Source organism: Chiloscyllium punctatum, chromosome 26 (assembly GCF_047496795.1).
Source record: "Chiloscyllium punctatum isolate Juve2018m chromosome 26, sChiPun1.3, whole genome shotgun sequence".
NCBI classification, from domain to species: Eukaryota; Metazoa; Chordata; class Chondrichthyes; order Orectolobiformes; family Hemiscylliidae; genus Chiloscyllium; species Chiloscyllium punctatum.
Window position 1 is genome coordinate 13,285,478 of NC_092764.1, and position 27,562 is coordinate 13,313,039.

The 27,562-nt window shown below is 44.3% G+C and overlaps 1 protein-coding gene across 5 annotated transcripts in view; it reads right to left on the reverse strand.

The window, feature by feature from the left end:
* Positions 1–27,562, reverse strand: part of adamts18 (ADAM metallopeptidase with thrombospondin type 1 motif, 18) — a 282,233-nt gene that overhangs the window by 81,419 nt on the left and 173,252 nt on the right. For all 5 annotated transcript variants that reach the window (XR_011964232.1, XM_072595845.1, XM_072595849.1 and 2 more), the window contains 3 exons: positions 24,769–24,899; positions 23,891–24,014; positions 20,317–20,561 (listed from right to left, as the gene is read on the reverse strand). Coding sequence is in view for 4 of the 5 variants with exons in the window: in XM_072595845.1 (XP_072451946.1) it covers positions 20,317–20,561; positions 23,891–24,014; positions 24,769–24,899 (500 nt within the window). In the remaining variant the exon portion in view is untranslated. The remainder of the gene's footprint in view (positions 1–20,316; positions 20,562–23,890; positions 24,015–24,768; positions 24,900–27,562) is intronic.

Sequence of the window (27,562 nt, forward strand, 5' to 3'; positions counted from 1 at the left end):
TGTTAATGACTGATTATCATCTCATTGTCCTGTTCCTACTTTCTCCCCATAACCTTGGATTCATTTAGCTCGAAGAGCTACATCTGACTCCTAGTTGAAAGCATTCGATATTAGACCTCAGCTGCTTTCTGTGACACAGAATTCCATAGGCTCACCACTCTCGAGTTGAAGATATTTCTCCTCAACTCAGGCCTGCCCTGTATCTTTATGCTGTGACACCCAAGTCATCAGAACATCCTGCATTTACCCTGTCTCATCCTGTTAGAATTTTAACCATTTCTTTGACATTCCCCCACACCTTTCTGAGCTCTGCTGAATATAGTCCTAACTGATCCAGTCTCTCTTCATATGTCAATCCTGCCATCCCAGGAATCAATCTGGCAAAACCCTTTGTTGTTCTTCCTCCAAAGCCAGAACATCCTTTCTCGGATAAGGAGACCACACCTCCACGCAATGTCTCATCTGCAGAAGAGTCTACAGTTAGTTATTGGGAAATGCAACAGAAGATCGTTCAGCCATGGAGTGGTGAGACTATGGAACCCATTACTGCTACACGTGAATAGCAAAGCAGCATTTCAGGAGAAGCTTGACATGTATAAGATGGAGGGATTTGTGAGAATACAGTACATACTGATAAGTTGGGTTGAATGACATATTCCTATGTTGCATGCTCTACAATTTTTATTGGGAGAAAGTGAGGACTGCAGATGCTGGAGACCAGAGTTGAAAAATGTGGTGCTGGAAAAACACAGCAGGCCAGGCAGCATCCGAGGAGCAGGAGAATCGATGTTTTGGGCATAAACCCTTCTTCAGGAATCCTGAAGAAGGGCTTATGCCCGAAACATTGATTCTCCTGCTCCTCGGATGCTGCCTGGCCTGCTGCATTTTTCCAGTGCCACATTTTTCAACTCCAATTTTCATTCTCTGCTTTGGACAAAACATTAAAACAACATATTAGGGAAGATGGTGTTACAGTGGTAACAGCAGTGGATGAGTAGTCTATAGACCCAGTCCAAAAGCTCTCAGGGCCTGAGTTGAAATCCTACCACGATAATTCAATATCTAAATGCCGGTCTGAAAGCTACTTAGTAATGATGTCATGATGCCATGATAGCTGTCATTGATGGTTGTGAAAACCCATCTGGTTCACTAACATCCTTGAAGGAAGAGACTTATTTGGTCTGACCTACATGTGCCTTCAGACCACAGAAGCATGGTTGATTCTTAATTGTCTTTTGACATGGGCAGCAAAATTACTTTGTTCATGGCCAAATAAGGTTGAGCAACAATTGCTCCCTTGCAAGAGATCCTCTCATCACATGGTAAAAAGAATTGTGGGATGTGGATGTAACCGATAAGGCTGCCATTGGTTGACCATTCCGAATAGGTAGTCTCAAGAAGCTGATTCTGGGCCTTACTCAATAGCTGCTGGACTGATCTATCTGAATGGGGTAAAAACAATGACTGCAGATGCTGAAAATCAAATACTGGATTAGTGGTGCTGGAAGAGCACAGCAGTTCAGGCAGCATCCAACGAGCAGCGAAATCAACGTTTCGGGCAAAAGCCCTTCATCAGGAATAAAGGCAGTGAGCCTGCAGCATGGAGAGATAAGCTAGAGGAGGGTGGGGGTGGGGAGAGAGTAGCATAGAGTACAATGGGTGAGTGGGGGAGGAGATGAAGGTGATAGGTCAAGGAGGAGAAGGTGGAGTGGATAGGTGGAAAAGGAGATAGGCAGGTCAGACAAGTCAAGGAGACAGTAACTGAGCTGGAAGTTTGAAACTAGGTATCTCCCCACCCCCACCCTCCTCTAGCTTATCTCTCCATGCTTCAGGCTCACTGCCTTTATTCCTGATGAAGGGCTTTTGCCCGAAACGTTGATTTCGCTGCTCGTTGGATCCATCTGATTGGCTGAACCATCGAATCCCCACAGTGTGGAAACAGGCCATTTGGCCCAACAAGACCATACTAACCTCTGACGAGCATCCCACCCAAACCCATCCTCAGACACTATCCCTGTAACCCTGCATTTCTAATTCCTGATGAAGGGCTTATGCCTGAAATGTTGATTCTCCTGCTCCTCAGATGCTGCCTGTGCTTTTCCAGCATTACACTCTCCAACTCTGTATTTCCCATGGCTTATACACCAAAACCTTCACATCCCTGATCACTATGGGTAATTTAGCATGGCTAATCCATCTAAACTGCACATCTTTGGACTGTGAGAGGAAACCAGAGCATCCAGAAGAAACCCACACAGATACAGGGAAAATGTGCAAACTCCACACAGACAGTCACCCGAGGTTGGAATCGAACCTGAGTCCCTGGTGCTGTGAGGCAGCAGTGCTAACCACTGAGTCAACCTATTTGCTTAGCCACTTCAGAAGGAAACTAAGGAACAGCCACAAGAACATGAGGAATGAAAGTAAAGCCACCATAGTTCTACCAGACCATAGGGCTTCTCTCTAATTAGAGAGAGAGAGAGAGACAATTAGTGGTGGTTTAACCTGGGGCCACCACTTCTCAGGCAATGGCAAAGCTGAGAACAAGAGTCCTTCAGTTTATGTAGGAATTGAACCCACACTATTGGTGTTAAGCTGCATTGCAAAACCAGTTGTCTGGCCAACCGAGCTAACTCAGAGCTCCCTCACAAAGCAGGTCTGACAGCATCTGCAGGGAAGTTCTGAAGAAGAGTCATAGCAGATCGAAACGTTAACTCTGTTCCTCTCTCCATGGACACTGCCAGACCTGCTGAATTCTTCCAGCATCCTCTGTGTCAAGGTCAGCAAAAAGCAAACTGGGGGTAAGAGGCATGTTTTCCAACTTAAACTACATTGTTTAATGCTCATTGTTGCTGATACTGCACCTTTATATTTCCACAGAGTCATAGGGTCACAGAGATGTACAGCACAGAAACAGACCTTCGGTCTAACTCATCCATGCCAACCAGATATCCAAACTGAATCTAGTCCCATTTGCCAGCACTTGGCCCATATCCCTCTAAACCCTTTCTATTTATGTACCTATCCAGATACCTTTTAAGTGTTGCAATTATACCAGCCTCCATCACTTCCTTTGGCAGCTCATTCCATACACATACCACCCTCTGCATGAAAAACTTGCCCCTTAGGTCCCTTTTATATCTTCCCCCTCTCACCCTAAACCTATGCCCTCTAGTTCTGGACTCCCCCACACCACGGAAAACACTTTGTCTATTTATCCTATCCATGCACCCTCATGACTTTATAAACCTCTATAAGGTCAACCCTCAGCCTTTGACACTCCAGGTAAAACAGCCCCAGCCTATTCAGCCAATTCTTACAGCTCAAACCCTCCAACCCTGGCAACATTCTTGTAAATCTTTTCTGAACCCTTTCAAGTTTCACAACATCCTTCCGATAGGAAAGAGACCAGAATTGCATGCAATATTCCTAAAGTGGCCTAACCAATGTCCTGTACAGCCATAATGTGACCTCCCAACTCTTGTACTCAATACTCTGATCAATAAAGGAAGCTTTTATTAAAATTCTGTTAAACAGTAAGATTTGAACTGAGTTCCTTGAGATCATGAGTCTCGTTCTCAAGTTGATAGTGCAGTAATGTGCTCCCTTAATTCATTTAATTAATTCACAGACGAAGTGATCGATTATTGATATTTAATTGTTAAGGAAAGTTTTGAACCCTATCAGATGACTAAGACTCCAGATGTTGTACACCCAGGGAAAAAGACAACAGTTACATAAGTTACACTTGTTTTGACGATCACAATGTATAGAACATAGAACATAGAACAATACAGCACAGAACAGGCCCTTCGGCCCACGATGTTGTGCCGAACTTCTATCCTAGATTAAGCACCCATCCATGTACCTATCCAAATGCCGCTTAAAGGTCGCCAATGAATCTGACTCTACCACTCCCACGGGCAGCGCATTCCATGCCCCCACCACTCTCTGGGTGAAGAACCCACCCCTGACATCTCCCCTATACCTTCCACCCTTCACCTTAAATTTATGTCCCCTTGTAACACTCTGTTGTACCCGGGGAAAAAGTTTCTGACTGTCTACTCTATCTATTCCTCTGATCATCTTATAAACCTCTATCAAGTCACCCCTCATCCTTCGCCGTTCCAACGAGAAAAGGCCGAGAACTCTCAACATATCCTCGTACGACCTACTCTCCATTCCAGGCAACATCCTGGTAAATCTTCTCTGCACCCTCTCCAAAGCTTCCACATCTTTCCTAAAGTGAGGCGACCAGAACTGCACACAGTACTCCAAATGTGGCCTAACCAAAGTCCTGTACAGCTGCAACATCATCTCACGACTCTTGAATTCAATCCCTCTGCTAATGAACGATAATACTCCATAGGCCTTCTTACAAACTCTATCCACCTGAGTGGCAACCTTCAAAGATCTATGTACATAGACCCCAAGATCCCTCTGTTCCTCCACCTGACCAAGAACCCTACCATTAACCCTGTATTCCGCATTCTTATTTGTTCTTCCAAAATGGACAACTTCACACTTGGCAGGGTTGAACTCCATCTGCCACTCCTCAGCCCAGCTCTGCATCTTATCTAAGTCCCTCTGCAGCCGACAACAGCCCTCCTCACTGTCCACAACTCCACCTATCTTTGTATCATCTGCAAATTTACTGACCCACCCTTCGACTCCCTCATCTAAGTCATTAATAAAAATTACAAACAGCAGAGGACCCAGAACTGATCCCTGCGGAACTCCACTTGTAACTGGACTCCATGCTGAAAATTTACCATCTACTACCACTCTCTGCCTTCGACCGGTTAGCCAGTTTTCTATCCAATTGGCCAAATTTCCCTCTATCCCATGCCTCCTGACTTTCCGCATAAGCCTACCATGGGGAACCTTATCAAATGCCTTACTAAAATCCATGTACACTACATCCACTGCTCTACCCTCATCCACATGCTTGGTCACCTCCTCGAAGAATTCAATAAGACTTGTAAGGCAAGACCTACCCTTCACAAATCCGTGCTGGCTGTCCCTAATCAAGCAGTGCCGTTCCAGATACTCGTAAATCCTATCCCTCAGTACCCTTTCCATTACTTTGCCTACCACAGAAGTAAGACTAACTGGCCTGTAATTCCCAGGGTTATCCCTATTCCCTTTTTTGAACAGGGGCACAACATTTGCTACTCTCCAGTCCCCTGGTACCACCCCCGTTGCCAGTGAAGACGAGAAGATCATTGCCAACGGTACTGCAATTTCCTCTCTTGTTTCCCACATAATCCTAGGATATATCCCGTCAGGCCCGGGGGACTTGTCTATCCTCAAGTTGTTCAAAATGTCCAACACATCTTCCTTCCTAACAGATATCTCTTCTAGCTTATCAGTCCGTTTCACACTCTCCTCTTCAACAATACAGTCCCTCTCGTTCGTAAATACTGAAGAGAAGTACTTGTTCAAGACCTCTCCTATCTCTTCCGACTCAATACACAGTCTCCCACCACTGTCCTTGATCGGACCTACCCTCGTTCTCGTCATTCTCAGGTTTCTCACATACGCATAGAATGCCTTGGGGTTATCCTTGATCCTATCCGCCAGGGATTTTTCATGCCCTCTCTTAGCTCTCCTAATCCCTTTCTTCAGGTCCCTTCTGGCTATCCTGTATCCCTCCACTGCTCTGTCTGAACCTTGTTTCCTCAACCTTATGTAAGCCTCCTTCTTCCTTTTTACTAGACATTCAACCTCCCTCGTCAACCAAGGCTCCCTCACACGACCATTTCTTTCCTGCCTGATCGGTACATACATATCAAGGACACGTCGTATCTGCTCCTTGAAAAAGTCCCACATTTCCACCACATCCTTCCCTGACAGCCTATGCTCCCAACGTATGCTCCTCAAATCCTGTCTTACAGCATCGTAATTTCCCTTCCCCCAATTGTAGAAACTTCCTTGTTGTGCGCACCTATCTCTCTCCATAACCAAGGTGAAAGTCACAGAATTGTGGTCGCCATCACCAAAATGTTCACCCACTAACAAGCCCACCACTTGTCCCGGTTCGTTACCGAGTACCAAATCCAATATGGCCTCCCCTCTGGTTGGACAATCTACATACTGCGTTAGAAAAGCTTCCTGGACACACTGCACAAACACCGCCCCATCCAATCTACTTGATCTAAAGAGCTTCCAATCAATATTTGGGAAGTTGAAGTCGCCCATGACTACGACCCTGTGGCTTCTGCACCTTTCCAAAATCTGTTTCCCAATCTGTTTCTCCACATCTCTGCTGCTATTGGGGGGCCTATAATAAACACCCAACAAGGTGACTGCACCTTTCCTATTTCTGACTTCAGCCCATACTACCTCCAGAGGCAGATCCCCCTCAAACTTCCTTTCTGCAACCGTTATACCATTTCTAATTAGCAATGCCACCCCCCCTCCTTTTTTACCACCCTCCCTAATCTTACTGAAACATCTGTACCCAGGAACCTCCAACAGCCATTCCTGCCCCTCATCTATCCATGTTTCCGTGATGGCTACAACATCGTAGTCCCAGGTACCGATCCATGCCTTAAGTTCACCCACCTTATTTCTGATACTCCTTGCATTGAAGTATACGCACTTGAGCCCATCTCTGTGTCTGTAAGTAGTCCCTGTCAGTGCTACCTTCTCCACAGCCTCCCTACAGTCTTGGACATCCTGACACACAGCTAGCTTACTTGCTGGACTACAAGTCCGGATCCCATCCCCCTGCCAAATTAGTTTAAACCCCCCCGAAGAGTGCTAGCAAACCTACCCCCCAGGATATTGGTGCCCTTCTGGTTCAGGTGCAACCCGTCCTGTTTATACAGGTCCCACCTTCCCCAGAATGCAGTCCAATTGTCCAAATATCTGAAGCCCTCCCTCCTACACCATCCTTGCAGCCACGTGTTCAACTGCACTCTCTCCCTATTCTTTGCCTCTCTGTCACGTGGCACCGGCAACAACCCAGAGATGACGACTCTGTCTGTCCTAGCCTTTAGCTTCCAGCCTAACTCCTTGAGCTCTTGAATGACCTCCCCGCCCCTCTTCCTACCTATGTCGTTGGTGCCAATGTGTACCACGACTTCTGGCTGCACACCCTCCCCCTTAAGGATTCCGAAGACACGGTCCGAGACGTCTCGGACCCTAGCACCCGGGAGGCAACAAACCATCCGAGAGTCTCGCCCATGTCCACAGAACCGCCTGTCCGTCCCTCTAACTAGTCCCTCTAATGTATTGATCTTTCCAGACACGAAAAAGTGTGCATCTGCTACGCTTCAAATATCAAGTTTCAAAGCGTCGGCAGTACAAGGGGAAATGAGAATTTTAAGTACCTACTCAGAATCGGCCACTTTGTATGGGAATTCCAAGTGGAATTACCACCTGACAGACACATCATGCATTTTTCTGGGCAATATTAGGAAGGCATCAACTCGAAATGGGTTTGTGTGACACAGAGTGGGAGAGAGAGGATGATTGAGAGGAAAGGCCTTTTGAATCACCAAGAGAGCTCCTCCGTTAAGACCCTGAACAGTCTTGTCTCACTTTTCATCATTCAGATTTCCCAGTGGTGTGGCATGGCTTGAATCCTGAGGGCACTAGGTTGTGAGAGGGGGCCCTCACATGCTCTAAAGAGAGGAGGCTGTGGAAACGATGCTGACGTCACAGGATAGCTCAGAGATCAGTTGTTTCTAATTTGTGCTTTTTCAGGGACCACCCCTCTCTAACATCCCTCTACATCCTCAAATTCACTTTACTCACTGAAGCTGACTGATTCTTTTTAGAACGGTTGTTTTGGAGATTCTTGCTCTCTGCATCCCATAATAGCTGCCTGTGACAACCCACTTGAGACAGGCCTGCAGGGCACACCCATTAAGAAATGTGTTTGGATGCTGCACTCCAGATGGCCTGACAAACGACTTCAAACACTGCATCGTACTTGAGAGGCAAAGCACTTTATTGCAGCTTATATCTCGAACACTTGTACAAACATTAGCCCTCCACACAAAGCTCTCCAGAGAAGTGATGGCCCCTGACAGAACACGTCTAGCTATCTCCCCTCTCACTCAAAGACTATCTTCCGGAGACACTTCATTCTGTTTATCTTTTGTAAAAAAAAAGCTTTTATATTTTTTGACATAATGAACAAAATTCCCGACTCCCCTTAAGCCACACATCGGTTCTCTTGCTGAATACAATACCTCATGTGAGGCTGAGCCACATAAACCATGAGGGTCCAGGTTTAATCCCCAGGCTGTCTGGCACTCTTTCTACTAAAATGACAAACTGAGCTGATTTTAAGTAGAGTTACTTTGGGACATCATGTTCATAGAGTCACCACAGCAGAAGAGCAGGCCCTTCAGCCCATTCAGTTCTCTATCAACTGTGGTTCTGGGGATAGCATACTTGCTTCTGCACCACAAGGTTCTGGCTTCAAGTCCCACTCCAGTGAACAGAAATCAAGGCTGACACTTCAGTGCAAGTAGAGAAGGAGTATTGTACTGTTGGAGATACCACTTTTCAGATTAGCTGTTAAACCTTCTGGGGTGGACGTGAAAGATCTATGAAAAAAAAAGTGGATGGTTACCCTAGATGGTCCAACCAATGCTCATCATTCAGTCATTAATATGACAAACAGATTATATGGTCATATGATCATGGGAGGTAATGATCTAGTGGTAATATCGCTGCTTACTAAATCCAGGGAATCTAGGTTCAAATCCTGCCATGGTCGAATTAAAGAGTCCAACAATGACCATAAAACCATTGTCAATTGTCAGGAAAATCCAATCTGGTTCACAATGTTCTTTAAAGAGGGATGTCTGTGAGTTTTGAGAAGATTTGTAGTTCAGGTTGAAGTTCTGGATGTGGATGAGCTGGCAAACCTTCCAGCTCAACGAGCAAACCTACATCCAGAGAGATGTCTCTTGTTCTTACTTGGTCTGGCCTACATGTGACTCCGGACCCACAGCAATGTTCTCTGGGCAAAAGGGGATCTGACCAGTAATGCTCACATCCCTTTTAAAATATTTAAATAAAAACACATTGTTGCTTCAGTATGATAGCAGTGATAGACTGTCATGCCTCCACATCAAAAAGTAGCGACCGTGCCAGTTCGCACTCCAGCCAGTCTCATTCCCCCACTGGAAAACCAAGCTCACTTAGAATCTCTTTTCCTGATCAATCACAAGAGCTATCATAGGAAAATCTAATGTGGCTAGCTCTCAATTCTAGATGCATTAATCAAATTTAGATTTCATGTCATTTGAACATTAGCCTGGAGCTCTAGGGCACTAGCCCAATGATGGTATTTATTTTGCAGGAAGATCGTCATCACTTTCAACTGAAAGCAGTCAGTGATTGTAGGGAAAATAAATTTCTATTTGAGATATTTTGATATTGTAGAAACAATTATCCCCAGAATGCTCCAAAGAGCAGGGACAATCCTGCTCTTTTATGGATTGAGGATGCTGGTATCAGAGGAACATGAAGAGGACATTCAACCCATTGAGCTGATTTGCCATTTAATGGGGTTATCATTGACCTGTGACTGAACTCCACATAGCTCCCTATTGTGGGACACATCCCACACTTAAAGTCACAGAGCTGCACAGCACAGAAACAGACTCTTCAGTCCAACTTGTCAGTGCTAACCAGATATCCAAATTAACCTAGTCCCATTTGCCAGCATTTGGTCCATATTCCTCAAAACCCTTCCTGTTCATATACCCATCCAGATGCCTTTTAAATTTTGTAATTGTACCAGCCTCCACCACTTCCTCTGGCAACTCATTTCACACACACACACACACACACACACGTAGACACACACACACACGTACACACACACACACAAACACCACCCTCTGTGCGAAAAAGCTCCCCCTTAGATATGTTTTAAATCTTTCCATTCTCACCTTAAACATATGCTTTCTCGTTTTGGACTCCCCTGCCCTGAGTAAAAGAACATGTCTATTCACTCTATCCGTGCCCCTTATGATTTTATAAAATCCAATAAAGTCACACCCCAACCACCCCCCCCCCCCCCCCCCCCCCCCCAACTTCCCCCCCCCCACCCCGGCCTATGACGTTCCAGGGAAAATAATGCCAGTCTATTCAGACTCTCTCTACAAGTAAAAGCCCTCCAAACATGGCATCTTCCTCATAAATCATTTCTGAATGCTTTCAAGTTTAACAACATCTTCCCTGTAGCCAGGAGACCAGAACTGAATGCAGTATTCCATGAGTGGCCAAATCAATATCCTATTATCCTATACACCCATAACGTGACCGCCCAGCTACTATACTCAAACACTTGGAACCAAATTCGACTAGTGTCCAGAACATCTTATCACAAGCACTCAATTGACAGAGATTCAAACTTTTCATGTCTAAGTTTCTCGAAATCTCTCTCCCCAGGTCACTTTGAGCACGGCGAACAAGTACAGCAATTAAGAGCATTAGTATCTCATTGGGACAAAGAAAGACAACATGTTTTATAAATTCCCACTTTGTGTCAGTCCTAGCCTCAACATAATTTCATCACATATACACAATCTCGGAGACGGATAGAAATTACACAAGTGAAGGGAACAAAAAAATTCGAGCTTATGAACGTCAGAGACATCATCGCAGGCAAGCCTAATAACCTTATAAATTATGCACATTAAACCTTTGACCTTATCCAACAGGATTAAATCTCAGAATCTAAATGTTGACCTCTCACTGTTTGGGTGAGGGGAGATCTTGCTGTACTCAGCCCAGTTGCTGCTGGTCCCTACATTCCAATGTCTATTGACTGTAAAGTACTTTGGAACACCTGAGATTATGAAGTGCACTGGATAAATGCAAATTCTTTCTTTTAATTATCAAGTCAAGGAGCTATCTGTCTCTCAGTTTGCAGGGCTGAGGGCAAACTTTGACTTCACTTCTCTATCAGTAGCTGCCCCAATGAGGCTATGAAGGACACTGGTCTCTCAGTGCCAAACAACCCCAGGTTCACACAGCTTCAGAAAGCCACCATCAGCAATGGGCCAATGGACAAAAGCCAATGAGAAGGCTTTTGGGAAGATGAAAATATTGAACACCCTTCACTGAGGAAGCACCTTTTTGAAAGACTGAGTAGCCTCCCCATTGGTGCTGCGCGTGTCTATTCTACCAGGAGCAGAGCTCATCCATTCAGGTCCTCACCAATCATCATGGAGAGTGTCTTCCTTAGACAGAGAAATGAATGCTCTGGATTGATGCAGCCAGATGAATACAATACTGCTTTGCTCCTCTGACAGAAGAACCATTATAGCTGTCCTTTGCATTGAGTATCAGCTCAGAGGCTCTGCCTAAGAAACCCATTCCCCTCTGTTCTCCCTTGGCTTGAGCTGTTGCCTTTGAACACCCCACCAGTAATGATATATGATGTTTGTTTTTGATACTTCAGTGATATTTACATGTTTTAGAGTCAGTGAGGTAACACTGATTCAGAACACTTGTAAAATGAACCTTGTAATTGATGAATCAGACTAAAGCCCTTTTGTCTTCCATCTGTTTCTCTAATTTTTTAACACTATAAACAAACAACAGAATTGTTTTCTTCCCTTTGTCATTTCTGTGAAAATGGATAGCACTCCACCCTCTACTGCCTGTAACTGAGTAATTTGAACCACAATGTTACATCATTAGCCCCAGCTGAGTGAAAACACACTGATAGCATGCAAACAGAGTGAGCTCTGAAAACAGCTATGTTATTAGAATGGGGTTTAGAAATCTTCAACAAGAGGCCACAGGGCAGAACAGCACTCAGTTGATTAGAGCAGGTATTATGTCGTTTCAACCATTGTCACCAAACTCACATTACAATTCAGACTATACACACTCACACCAAGTCCCACTCATTCACCAGCTTGGCACTTATCCTCCTATATTGACTCTCTGTATAGCAATGCCTTAAATTTGAAATTCTCCTGCTTCCTCTCTACAAGTCTCTGAGATTGCTCTCCAGGTCATTCTGGTATAACACGCATTGCGTCAACACGAATTGACTATAACGTGACAGACAAATTATGGATGCTGTTTGGATAATGCGAACTTTCTACTGAGCGGGTATAGCGATTTTCTACAGTGTTTGTCTACAATGTGATTTTCTATTGCTCAAGGTAACAGAGGAACATACCTGTCGCATTATAGCAGAAGGAACCAAAAAGATTGATGAGAGGAGAGTGGTAGACATTGTGTACTTGGACTTGAGTGAAGGCTGTGATAAGGTTCTGCATGGTTAGTAAAGTTAGATCACATGAGATTCAGGGTAAGCTTGCCAACTGGTTACAAAATTGGCTTGGCAATAGGAGACAAGTGGTGATAGTGGAAGGTTGTTTTTGGGACAGGAGGCCTGTGACCAGTGGTACTCCACAGGGATTGGTACTGGATCTACTTTTGTTTGTCATTTATGTAAATGATTTGGATGAGAATATAGAACATAGAACATAGAAGAATACAGCGCAGTACAGGCCCTTCGGCCCTCGATGTTGCGCCGATCAAAGCCCACCTAACCTACACTAACCCACTATCCTCCATATACCTATCCAATGCCCGCTTAAATACCCATAAAGAGGGAGAGTCCACTACTGCTACTGGCAGGGCATTCCATGAACTTACGACTCGCTGAGTGAAGAACCTACCCCTAACATCAGTCCTATATCTACCCCCCTTAATTTAAAGCTATGCCCCCTTGTAATAGCTGACTCCATATGTGGAAAAAGGTTCTCACTGTCAACCCTATCTAACCCCCTAATCATCTTGTACACCTCTATCAAATCACCCCTAAACCTTCTTTTCTCCAATGAAAACAACCCCAAGTGCCTCAGCCTTTCCTCATAGGATCTTCCTACCATACCAGGCAACATCCTGGTAAACTTCCTCTGCACCCGTTCCAGTGCCTCCACATCCTTCCTATAGTATGGCGACCAAACCTGCACACAATATTCCAGATGCGGCCGCACCAGAGTCTTATACAACTGCAGCATGACCTCAGGACTCCGGAACTCAATTCCTCTACCAATAAAAGCCAGTACGCCATATGCCTTCTTCACTGCACTATTTACCTGGGTGGCAACTTTCAGAGATCTGTGTACATGGACACCAAGATCCCTCTGCTCTTCCACACTACCAAGTAGTCTACCATTAGCCCAGTAATCCATCTTTTTATTACTCTTACCAAAGTGAATCACTTCACACTTAGCTACATTGAACTCCATTTGCCACCTTTCTGCCCAGCTCTGCAGCTTCTCTATATCCCGCTGTAACCTGCCATATCCTTCCTCACTGTCTACAACTCCTCCGACTTTCGTATCATCCGCAAACTTGCTCACCCAACCTTCTAACCCTTCCTCCAGGTCATCTATAAAAATGACAAACAGCAATGGTCCCAAAACAGATCCTTGCGGAACACCGCTAGTGACGGCACTCCAAGATGAACCTTTGCCATCAACTACTACCCTCTGTCTTCTTCCAGAGAGCCAATTCCTAATCCAAACCTCCAACTCACCCTCAATGCCATATCTCTGTATTTTCTGCAGTAGCCTACCATGGGGGACCTTATCAAACGCCTTACTAAAATCCATATATACCACATCTACCGCTTTCCCCTCATCTACCTCCTTAGTCACCTTCTCAAAGAATTCAGTAAGGTTTGTGAGGCACGACCTGCCCTTCACAAAACCATGCTGACTATCCTTGATCACATCATTCTTATCCAGATGTGCATAAATCCTATCCCTTACAATTCTCTCTAAGACTTTGCCCACAACAGAAGTGAGACTCACTGGCCTATAGTTACTAGGATTATCCCTACTCCCCTTCTTGAACAAGGGAACCACGTTTGCTAGCCTCCAGTCCTCTGGCACTACTCCTGTCGACAAAGAGGACACAAGAATCAAGGCCAATGGCTCTGCAATCTCCTCCCTTGCTTCCCAGAGTATCCTAGGATAAATGCCATCAGGCCCAGGGGACTTATCTATTTTCACCCTTGCCAGAATTTCCAACACCTCTTCTCTACATATCTCAAAGCCATCCATTCTACTTATTCGTGCCTCAGTATTCATATCGACAACAATGTCCTGTTCCTGAGTGAATACTGACGAAAAGTATTCATTCAGCGCCTCCCCAATCTCTTCAGCCTCCACACACAACTTCCCATTACTATCCTTGATTGGACCTATTCCTTCCCTAGTCATTCTTTTATTCCTAACATACCTATAGAAAGCCTTAGGGTTTTCCCTAATCCTACCAACTAAGGACCTTTCATGTCCCCTCCTTGCTGCTCTTAGCTCTCTCTTCAGGTCCTTTCGGGCTACCTTATAACTCTCAATCGCCCCTATTGAACCTTCACGCCTCATCTTTACAAAGGCCGCCCTCTTCCATTTAACAAGGGATTCCAACTCCTTATTAAACCATGGCTCCCTCACACGACCCTTTCCTCCCTGCCTGATAGGTACGTACTTATCAAGGACACTCAATAGTTGCTCCTTGAACAAGTTCCACATATCAATTACGCTCTTGCCTTGGAATCTACTTTTCCAATCCACACATCCTAAGTCATGCCTCAACGCATCATAATTTCCCTGCCCCCAGCTATAACTCTTGCCCTGTAGTACACACTTATCCCTCTCCATCACTAGAGTAAAAATCACCGAATTGTGGTCACTGTCCCCAAAGTGCTCACCTACCTCTAGTTCTAATACCTGGCCTGGTTCGTTACCCAGAACCAAATCCAGTATGGCCTCACCTCTTGTTGGCTTATCTACATATTGTGTCAGGAAACTCTCCTGCACACATTGCACAAACACTGACCCATCTAACGAACTTGAGCTATAGCTTTCCCAATCAATATCAGAAAAGTTAAAGTCTCCCATAACAATCACTCTATTACTGTCACTCTTCTCCTGAATCATCTTCGCAATCCTTTCTTCAACGATTCTAGGACTATTAGGAGGCCTGTAAAAGACTCCTAACAGGGTGACCTCACCTCTCCTATTCCTAACCTCAACCCAAACTACCTCAGATGGCAAATCTTCGTCCATCTTCCTTTCCACCGCTGTAATACTATCTTTGACAAGCAAAGCCATACCACACCCCTCTTTTACCCCCACCTCTGACCCTACTAAAACATTTAAACCCTGGAACCTGCAACAGCCAATCCTGTCCCTGATCTAGCCACGTCTCCGTAATAGCCACAACATCGAAGTCCCAGGTACCAACCCACGCTGCGAGTTCACCTACCTTATTTCGTATACTTCTGGCATTAAAGTATACACACTTCAAGCCACTCTTCTGTTTACAGGCACCCTCCTTTAAGATTGATGCTATATTCCTAACCTTCCTACACTCCAGGTCCTGCACCCTAAAGCTACAGTCTGGGTTCCCATGCCCCTGCAGAGTTAGTTTAAACCCCCCCCAAGAGCACTAGCAAACCTCCCCCCAAGGATACTGGTGCCCCTCAGGTTCAGGTGCAGACCATCCTGTTTATAGAGGTCCCACCTTCCCCAGAAAGAACCCCAGTTATCCAAGTACCGAAATCCCTCTCTCCTGCACCATCCCTGTAGCCACGCATTTAACTGTTCTCTCTCCCTATTCCTCGACTCTCTATCACGTGGCACGGGTAACAAACCAGAGACAACAACTCTGTTCGTTCTAACTCTGAGCTTCCAACCTAGCTCCCTAAAAGAGACAACAACTCTGTTCGTTCTAACTCTAATATAGGAGGCACGGTTTGCGGATGACATCAAAATTGGTGGAATATTGGAAAGTGAAGAAGGCTATCAAAGATTACAAAGAGATTTTGATCCATTGAACCAATAGGCTGAGAGGTTGCAGTTGTATAAGACTCTGGTGCGGCCGCATCTCGAATATTGTGTGCAGTTTTGGTCGCCATACTATAGGAAGGATGTGGAGGCACTGGAACGGGTGCAGAGGAAGTTTACCAGGATGTTGCCTGGTATGGTAGGAAGATCCTATGAGGAAAGGCTGAGGCACTTGGGGTTGTTTTCATTGGAGAAAAGAAGGTTTAGGGGTGACTTGATAGAGGTGTACAAGATGATTAGGGGGTTAGATAGGGTTGACAGTGAGAACCTTTTTCCACGTATGGAGTCAGCTATTACAAGGGGGCATAGCTTTAAATTAAGGGGGGGTAGATATAGGACTGATGTTAGGGGTAGGTTCTTCACTCAGCGAGTCGTAAGTTCATGGAATGCCCTGCCAGTAGCAGTAGTGGACTCTCCCTCTTTATGGGTATTTAAGCGGGCATTGGATAGGTATATGGAGGATAGTGGGTTAGTGTAGGTTAGGTGGGCTTTGATCGGCGCAACATCGAGGGCCGAAGGGCCTGTACTGCGCTGTATTCTTCTATGTTCTATGTTCTATGTTCTAAGTGACAGATGGAGTTTAATTTGGATGAATGTGAGGTATTGCATTTTGGTAAAACAATAAGGGAAGGACTTATACAATTAATGGTTGGGCCCTTGGTAGTGTTGTAGAACAGAAAACCTTAGAGATTCAGGTACATAATTCTTTGAAATTTGCAACATAGGTACACAGGGTGGTTAAGAAGGTAGTTAGCTTGTCTTCATTGCTCAGACCATTGAGTTTAGGAGTTGGGACATCATGCTGAGATTGTACAGAATGTTGGTGAAGCCTTTTCTAGAGTATTGGAGCATGGGAAGGGTATTATTAAACTAGGGAGGGGTCAAAAGGATGTTGCCGTGAAGGGAGAGCTTGAGTTATAAGGAGAGAATGTATGGACTGGGACTTTTTTCACTGCAGCTTAAACGGTTGAGGGGTGACCTTTTAGAAGTTTATAAAATCCTGAGGAGCATAGATAAGGCAAAGGTCTTTTCCATACGGTGTAGGAGTTCAAAACTAGGGGGCAGAATTTTAAGGCAAAAGGAGAAAGATCTAAAAAGGACATGAGGGACAACCTTTTTTACACAGAAAGTGGTTAGTGTGTGGAATGAATTGCCAGAGCAAGTGGTGGTTGCAGGTACAAATACAATGTTTAAAAGACTTTTAGATAAATATGAAAGGTTTGGAAATTTACAGGTCAAATGCAGGCAGGTGGGCCTAGTTTAGTTTGGGAACATGGTCAGCATGGACTTGTTGGACCGAAGGGTCTGCTTCCATTCTGTATGACAACTCTGACACAGCTGATATGTTAATGCTTAACAGGTTCACCCTCCAGGCTGAGGAATCTACCTGTGTTATCTCTGAGGTTATATAATGGAAAGTTAGGGCTCCAAAGGCTCTTCTAGACTTATACACCATCGTATCTCCAATGCGCTTCAGCTGCATCCACTTTGTCCAGTGGAACTGCAGAGAGTTGAGAACTGACACTTGTCTGATTGGGAATGGTAACATCTCAAACCACCTCACTGCCCATGACAGGATGCTGAGCACAGAGGTGGCTAATTAGTAGTCCACCTCCAGGTAAATATCTATCTGAGATTGTCTCCTGGAATCTCGCCTCCATTTGGCTTTGACAGAGAAAATAAGAGCAGGAATAAGCCATTCAGCCCTTTGAGTCAAGAGTGTGGACCTGGAAAAGCACAGCAGGTCAGGCAGCATCCAAGGAGCAGGAGAATCGACATTTCGGGCAAAAGCCCTTCATTCCTGATGAAGAGCTTATGCCCGAAATGTCATTTCTCCTGCTCCTCAGATGTCACTTGAACTGCTGTGCTTTTCCAGCACCACACTCTCAACTCTGATCTCCAACATCTGCAGTATTCACTTTCTCCCATTTAGTCTCTCTAGCCTGCTCCACCATTCATTATGATCATGGCTGATCATCTGACTCAACAGCCTGTTCTGGTCTTTTCCCCATTATCCTTTGATCCCCTAAGTGCTATATCCAATTCCTTCTTTAAATCAAGATCGCAAAGGCTCTGTGTAATTCCTTCCCTCTCAACAGTTCTGAAGGTGGATACAAGTGGTGTTGGTGATGAGTGGGATCTGCATTTCAGCTCAAAACTCTCCAAAATATAACTGAGCTGCTTCACCCAGAAGCAGCCCTGGTGAAGAGGATGGTGCCATTGTTAAGAATTCCCGAGTGTTGCCAGAACCTGATAGCGCTCATTCATTTTCTCATCTCCCGTAAGTCAATCTACCTAATTTCCAATCGTGGCTCCAAGAGTTTGAGTCCTCTCCCTTTTTGGAAAGGTTCTTTTAACGGTTACAGCAGGGCTTCCCAAAGCGGGGTTGTGAGTGGAAATTTTGGGGTCGTAAGCTCACAGGCAACAAGGCCAACCCTCTTCCTTTCACTCTTAAAGGGCATCTGCTCCACTCATCAAGGGGTTGTGATAAGCTTCAAACCTCAAAACGGTGTCACACTGATGACAAGTTTGGGAATCATTGGTTTCCAGCGTGGTCTGAAGGGAGTTGGAATAATGCTCCCTAATGTTGTGGAGGTGCTGAGTCGACTGGGGTGGCTAAGGTGAGAAGTCACATGACACCAGGTTATAGTCCAACAGGTTTATGTGAAATCTCTACCATTCGGAACGCTGTTCTTTCGTCAGGTGAAGTCCTTTCAAACAAAGGACCTTGATGTTTCCTCAGATATTGAATTGCCTCTAGATCATGGAAGGAAACTATCTTTCCCTTTAGAATCTTGTTTCCACTGAATATACATAAAACATTAATGGGGGACTGGTACCCACAACAACAGATGTTTAAAGCTGTAGCATATTCAATTACGATCCACACTAACTGGGCACATAGGTGAGCAATAGCATAGGAAAAGAAATTTCTGTTTTTTCCAGTCACTCATCATTTGACAGAGAATGTCCACTGGTAGTGTTGGAGTGCAGGATTTATCATGTACCAAGAAACTGTCCTTTCATGCCTGTGATCTGAACTCCAATATCAGTCTGAAACTAATATCGCCGGGGTTGGAGGATTTGAGCTATAGGGAGGGCTGAACAGGCTGGGGCTGTTTTCTCTGGTGCGTCAGAGATTGAGGGGTGACCTTATAGGGGTTTATAAAATCATGAGGGGCATGGATAGGATAAACAGACAAGGTCTTTTCCCTGGGACGGGGAATTCCAGAACAAGAGGACATAGATTTAGAATGCGAGGGGAAAGATATAAAAGGGACCTAAGGGGCACAGAGGGTGGTGCATGTATGGAATTAGCTGCCAGAGGAAGTTGTGGAGGCTGATAAAACTGCAGCATTTAAAAGGCATCTAGATGGGTATATGGATAGGAAGAGTTTAGAGGGATATGGGTTGAGCACTGGCAAATGGGACTAGATTAAGTTGGAATATCTGGTTGTTATGGATGAGTTGGACTGAAGGGTCTGTTTCTGTGCTGTATATCTCTGTGACTCAATGATGCGGCAAAGGTTGGAAATTTGGAAATGGAGGACACTCTTTCAGTGTAGGGCTACAGCTGGATATATAATCAAGATTCAGATCTCATCTTTCTTGAAGAGAGGACTGGATTGCAGTAGAAGACATAAATGAAACCCTCTTTTCACCAGATCAGAGTTCTTAAACACAGATGGAAGCTATGCGTAAGTATGCATTTGTGAGGGAGAGAAAGAGAAAGAGAAAGAGAAAGAGAGAGTGTGCAAGATAGAACACTAAGCATTGCCACATCTCACTGGTAAATGAAATCATCCTCTCATTGATATATCTGTCCCCACATTTAAATGGTTGGGTCATACATTTTATGAAATAGCAGCTAGTACCAAGATAAGCAAACAGGAAGAAACCAGTTCTCAAACATAAGGAATAAGTATGTTCTTAAGAGAATCGCATCAAAGTGCTCTTTCATTCCCCATCCCAAGCATTTGATTAGACTTTCTTTTCTCAATTAAAAATGCTTCAAACACTCACATGGCTATTTTGTAACTCATTGCATCCAATTAAACCTCCCTTTCATCTACGGCACCAAGATGAGGGCTCAGCCATTACATCACACTGTCTGGGATTTTAATTTTCATTTTGAGGGCAGAAAGAAAAACTCACAACAGTTCCTTTTCAAAGGTTCTAATGATGAAAACATTGTATGTGGTGTTGACATCACCTTTTCATTCCAACATCTCTGCAATGATTAAGGGTTCACCATTTGGACAATTATGCACCCGAAGGATCTTTCTCAGAATTCAGCAGCGGACGCTAATTAAATGCGACGACATGGGGAGGCGGGGGTGGGCCATGATGATGTCACCCATCCAACTGAACCCACCAGCATGCTGCCAACCTGTCAGCGTTAATTTTGTGGCAGACACAAGTGACGGGAGTGAACAAGGAGGGAGATGAAAAGGGAGCTTACTTCAAAGGCGAGTGTCTCATTAGTTGGACCCGCTGAGTACAGGCTCTCTGGTGTGTTGAATGACCGCTGGTAGTGAAACACAGCTCCTCCAAACCTGAACTGCCCCGGCCAGTCCACTGTCCAATCCCCTGTCAGGTGGTATTTGCCCTTCAGGCTGCGCACTGCCAAGTAACTCGTTGAGATCTCCAGCTCCTGCACGTGAATGCTCCGAGCCCCCGCTGGTACCGTGACAACAAGGTAGTACTCTGTGAAACCCAAAACCGAGAAGTCATTGATGAGGAACAGAAAGGAAGCAACAGAAAGACTCAATTCATACAGCCATCCAGTTCGCAGTTCACCTGGAACAATTCAGTTCTCCTCAGGGAGGATAGGTATTTCAGTCAAGTTGTTCACACATGATAGGACAGGTGGGACTTGAAGCTGGGACTCCTAATCCAGACATAGGCGTACTACCACTGCACCATCACTTTGTATTGGAGGGGATGTAGTGCAGATTCACTCAATGATCCCAACTCTAAAAAGGGTTAATATATGTCACCAAGTGGTATAGATTAGGCTTGTACTCCTTGAATACGCAGATGGTCGAATTGAGGTGTTTAAGATAATCAAAGGACTTGCTGATCGGGATCAATATGACGACTTCATTTGGTGGGCGAATGCAGAATAAGGGAAACCTAACACTCTGACGAGATTTAGCCCTTTCCAGGCTGATACCACAAAATACATCTTCACGAAAATGGCAGTGAAAATCTGGAACTGTCTCCCTGAAGAAACACTGAATTGTTTGCTCCGGTTTCTATATACATCGGCTGTATCTACATTCATGTCAATTGAGCTACTTAAATGCTAAAAGCAAACAGCAGCAGCAAGATTATTGATTCCATTAAACTCTGGGAAGTGCATTTTATGTTCTGATTAATTTTCGAAATTACTTCAAATTTTCACCGGTCCCCACGGTTTTGTTTTATCTCAGGTCTGTGTATTATAAATCGGAGACTAAGAGAAATATCATCCCACATGCCAAACAGCATCAAGCACTGAAGAGTGCATTGAATAGTGTTTAACTCTGATGCTGCTCAGCTTCTCAAAGTCAGGGTTAAAAGACGTTAACAGGATGGAACACTGAAACTGAAGTGCAAATCCATAGACCTACCAGCACTTTTTAAATTGAAGGCAGACAGATAGGAGAATGATCCCAGGGCTTAAACTGTTAAATTATGAGGCAAAATTCAACAGACCTTACATATATTCCCTTGCTAACAGTGGCTAGAGAGGCAGTGGTACAGTCACTGATCTAGTAATCCAAAGAACCAGGCTAATGATCTGGTGTCACGGGTTTGAATCTCAGATGGTGAAATTTGAGTTTCATAGTGATACTGAATGCAATTAGCAAAACTGGAATGAAAAGGGACCCAAACATTTTCTACTAACACATAAGTAGTAAGCAGCTGGTAAGTGGTGAAGGGGATCCTATCACAGACATCAAGAATGATATATACATTGATATACTATGCTAGAATAATAAATGAGCTCTTTGCATCAGTGCTTACTGAAGATAAAAGAAATCTCTGAAGGGGAAATAGTGGAGGCAATGCACAAGGTGAAAATTGAAAAGGACAGGATACTGGAAGGGCTGTCTATGTTTAGGGGAGATGGGTCTCCTGGCCTGGATGGACTATATTGGCTGCATTGATTGCTGAATGATGTGATGGCAGTGAGAGAGCAACTGGGCTTTCCTTGATCTTTCAAAGTTCCCTAGATGTGGAGGAGCCAGTTGGACCATAACAAATGTGACATCCTTTTTATTCAGGAAAGCGTGCAAGGACAGTTCTCAGAACTCCAGGTCAGTTAATCTACAATCAGCAGTGGGTCAGGGTTTGGAATCCATGATCAGCAGAAAGAAATCAGTGGACACCTGAAGAGTATTTTGAGTGAGTTACAGAAAAGCAGCATAGTTCGTGCTTAACTAATTAACTGAACCTTTTGCTGAACTATCAGAGATTACAGGAGTGTGGTGGATATTGTTTATATGGATTATTTTAAGAAATTGCATTCAACAAAGCATCACACAAATGACTGTGCACAACATTGAGACTTATGGAATAGGAGGGTCAGTGTGCAACTGAATAGCAAATTGGCATAAGGACAGAAAAAAGGCAGATGTGGTGGAGCGTTGTTGTTTTTTTCAAGAAAGTGATAGACAGTGGTATTCCCCAAGTTGGAGGACCACTGCCTTCTCTGCTGTAATGTAGAGTTACTCATTAACATTTGCCCATGAGACTGAAGTTGGAGGAATTGTAAATAGTGAAAACAATAAATAGAGATTGGCCAGTAAAGTTAGGAGACAAATAGCAGGTGGAGTTTAATCTGAAGAAGTGTAAGGTGCTGCATTGTGGCAGAGGGGATGTGGAGCAGTGATAAAGTCATAGAGGTCTACAGGACTGAAAAAGACCCCTTTGCTTTAACGACATGATTCATAAATATTCTCAGGATTAAAAGGATTGAGAGGTCCACATGCATTGATGTTTCAAAGTGCCAGGTCACACTCGGAGTGGTGAGCAAAGCATATAAAACTTTGGGCTTTGTAAATATTAGTATTGATTATAATAGCACAGAGATTGTGCTAAACTTATACAGAACTCTGGCTAGCCCACAGCAAGAATACTGTTCCCAGTTCTGGTCAGGACACTTTGGGAAAGATGTGCTGGTCCTTGAGCAGATATACAGGAGATTTACCAGAACGTTTCCAGGAACGGGGAGTCTTAGTTATCAGGTTAAGTTGGAAAGGCTGGGTTCATTCTCCTTAGAGCAGAGCAGGGAGATTTGTTAGCGATGTATAAGATTATAACATGCTTAGATTAAATAGACATTAGCACACTGGACAAGCATTAAGAGACCCAAATTGGGATTTTGAGCAAGAGACACATTGGTTTATAATAAAGCATGTTTCCACAATGTGAGTGGCTTTGACTTGGAGCCCACTGCCCATGAGGATGGAGGAAGCAAAAATAACTTATGGTTTGAAATAGAAATTATAATGGCCTCTTGACGGAGATAAACTTATCGGTCCACAAGGACCAAACCAGGGAGTGGGATTGATTTATGGAATCTCCACAGTGCAGAAAGAGGCAACTCCTCAAAGAGCATCCCACTCAGACCCACCACCCCTATCCTATCTTCTCACCCTTACATTCCCCATGGCTAACCCACCTAGCCTGCACAAACCTGGGCACTATGGATAATTTAGCATAGCCAACCCAACTAATCTTTGTGACTGTGGGAGGAAAGCGGAGCACCCGTGAGGAAACCCACACAGACACGGAGAGAATGTGCAAGCTCCACACAGATCATCACCCGAGGCTGGAATTAAACCAAGGTCACTGGTGCTGTGAGGCAGCAGTGCTAACTGCTGTGCCACTGTGCCAATCGGAGATTGGATTGCACCATGGAAAATGGCACAAACACAATGAGCTGAATGGCCTCCTTCTGTGCTATAAACAACTCTCTGACAGTAACAGATAAATGAATGCATGGCATATTACTGCAGTGGGCTCCTTGTTTCTGATATACTTGCCGTTTGCCCGGTGCTGTTGATGGTACTGCCCTCTGAAGAATTTGCAGGTTGAATTGTCTCCATTGCATAATCCACAAGCATCCACGCCAGCCTTGGAGCCCAGAACATGGTCACATCCCACCGCCTGAGGGAATATTTCACCGATTACAATTCAGTCGGCCACCTGAGCACCAATTGGGATTCCTACCTGAGGGCTTTCTGTTGTGTATGGCTCAGCTAATCACTGCCTTAAGATTGTGCTTAACAGCAATTACGGGAGCCCTACCCACATTACATTCAAAACCCGTGCTGCGTCACAATGTTTGCCAGTATTTGCAGTCAGTCAAATAATTTCTTGGCTTCTGGCAATGTTTCTCAAGAAGAGAGGAGGCACGATAAGGGCCGAGAAACATGTAAGGAAGTATGAAACTCCTAGTCTGCTTGGCTTCTCAACAACCAGACAAGATGCGGACCATCTGTGCAATGAAGGTTATCTCACATTCTACAAGCGTGTGGCAAAGTTCACCAAAGCAGCAATGCTTTGTTCCATGTGTTACTTATGTTTCTTTTTCTCTGTAATATTTAGAGGGTGACTGGTGACAGCTAGAACCCAAGGGAGTCAAGCTCTTCAAATTCTGACATCCTAAATTTAAATCCCACGACTAGACTGGAATCTATGGCCAAGATTTACTGAACCTGCTGACCTTGAACAGGGTCACTAGTAGGATGAAAGTCGGAAAAAAAATGAGCTGGAATGGATCTATTTACATTCTGGCGTAAAAGCAACTGGGCTGGTTACCTTAACTGAAATAATGCACTATAGACAGTACTTCAATCAAAGAAAAGAAGGAAACAGAAGATGACAGTCTAGGTGTGAAAGTATGAGCAATGTATTTTACCTCACAAATGCCATCGATGCAAACATCAAATTTGTTCTCAACGCACCGAGTTCCATCCTTCACTTTGTTAGACATGGCAAAGAAGAAGTCAAAATCTTCAGCAATGCAATACAACTTGCAAACATCTTCATCTGGAAATACAAAACAAGGGATTGTGCCACTTGAAAACATGCCACAGGGTGATCGACAGGCACTGTATTTATCTAACCATCTCCAATTAAAAGTGGGTCAATTTGAACTAGCTTTTTTTAATGTATCTCACCACGCAAATGACAGGGAGAGACACAAGACAGACACGTTAGTTACTGGACTCCATGTCTGTTTGATCCACAGGCTTATCCTTCAGGCACTTCTGATAAGACATTTTAAACATTGGTAAACAACAGCTAGAATCTGTCACTTCAAGCACTCTAGCAATAGAATCCAAGGCATTTAAAGACCAGTTAGGAGCCAACCATTTTGCTGTGGGTCTGGGGTTACGTATAGGCCAGACCAGGTAAAGACGGCAGATTTGCTGTACTGAGTACCATAAGAAACAGCAGAGAATTGTGAATACAGGTCAAACTATCTCGCAAGTCAACCTTCCATCCATCCACTCCGGCTACATTTCCTGCTGCCTCAGGAAAGCAGCTAACATATTCAGAGACTCCTCCCACCCCAGTTATAATCTCTTCCAACCCCTTCCATTGAGTAGAGCTTAAACACATGTACTCTTTCAGAAAGTAGAATGCATTCAGCAGGTACAAGCATGAGCAAAGAAGGGGTGGTGAATACCATCCTCAAATTAACAGGCCTATTCAAAAGAGAAGCATTGAAGGTTATGTTTAATTTGATTTGGAGGTGCCAGTGTTGGACTGGGGTGTACAAAGTTAAAAATCACACAACATCAGGTTATAGTCCAACAGGTTTATTTGGAAGCACTAGCTTTCAGAGCACTGCTCCTTCATCAGGTGGTTGTCAACTGCCTGATGAAGGAGCGGCGCTCCAAAAGTTAGTGCTTCCAAATAAACCTGTTGGACTATAACCTGGTGTTGTGTGATTTTTATTTTTATTTTAATTTGGCAGGTCGTGTAACATAGTAACATTAAATTAGCCATCCATCAAAACTCTCCACCCCATATTCCTGGAAACTTTCCAAGGAAAATTGGGCAGGATGGGTAATATAAGGTCATTAGATATCATCCAAAGTTCAAATTACACACTGCAAACAACTGATGCTCTAGCGAATGAGTCACTTGAGCAAGGAATGGGAGGTGATGACATATTAGCAATGTGATAACCCGATGGTTCCGGTTAATGTTTTCGGGCTGCAGGTTCAAATCCTATCATGGCAGCTGGTAGAATCTAAATTTAATTTCATTAATGGTGACTGTGACAAATACCAGTGATCATTGTAAAAAGCCCAACTGGTTCACTACTGGTCTTTAGGGAAGGAAATCTGCCATCCCTACCCATGTGACGCTAGACCCCACAGTAATGTGCTTGACTGCTCCCCCCTTCCATACTCTGAAATAGCCCAGTGGGCCAGTCAGTTCAAGGGCAATTAGGAATGGACATCAAGGAACCCCTGTATCTCATGAAGGAACAATTAAAATATGTCCTTAATACACCTTGACACACATTTGTAGTATTTCTTTCATTGAACATTATAAAATGAGTACAAATAACATTCAGATAAATGACATTTGTAGAGAAGTTGTGTGCTGGAGGCTGAAGGAGATGTGGTTCCATGTTGATCAGGAAAAAAAGAAAGAACATTAAAGCACAGGAACCATCCCTTTGGCCCTCCAAACCTGCGCTGATACACCCTGTCCTTCCATACTAAAACTGTCTTCATTTACAGGATCCATATCCCTCTATTCCTTCCTACTATGTATTTGTCTGAGTGCTTCTTGAATGCTGCTATTGTGACTGCTTCCACCACCTCCTTGGTTAGAGACAAAACAACTGCAGATGCTGGAATCAAAGGTAGACAAGCAGGACACTAAGAGAACACAGCAAACCAGGCAGCATCAGGAGGTGGCAAAGTCAATGTTTCAGACATAACCATTCTTCGACCAAGCAGATCGCACCCTCTACCTGTGTTCACCTTATCCCCACCTCACCACCCTGCCCACACTACCCCCTTTATCTGCAGCTCCCATTACACCCACCCCCAATCCTGAAGAAGGGTTACACCCAAAACATAACTTCTCCACCTCCTGATGCTCCCTGGCTTGCTGTGTTCTTCCAGCCTCCTGCTTGTCCACCACCTCCTCTGGCAATGTGTTCCAGAGACTCACCATTGTTTGTGTGAAAAACTTGCCCTGCACCTTGATCCTGTGTCCCCTAGTAATTGACCCCTCCACCCTGAGAAAATGTCTCATACTTTCCACTTTATCCATGCTATTCACAATCTTGTAAACTTCTATCAGGATTCCCCTCAACCTTCTGTGTTCCAGTGAAAACAAACCCAGTCTATCGAATCTTCCTTCATAGATAAAATCCCCCATACCAGGCAACATCCTGGTAAATCTTTTCTCTACCTTCTCCAAAGCATCCACATGCTTTTGGTCGTGTGGTGACCAGAACGGTATGCAATATTCCAAGTGTGGCCAAACTAAAGTTCTATAAAGCTGCAGCATAACTTGTCTATCCTTATACTCAATACACCTTCCAATGAAAGCAAGCCTGCCATAGGCTTTTTTTACTACCTTAACTACCAGCAATGCCACCTTTCGTGATCGTTGGACCTGCACACCCTGATCCCTCTGCATACCAATACTCCTTAGGGTTCTGCCATTCATTGTGTAAT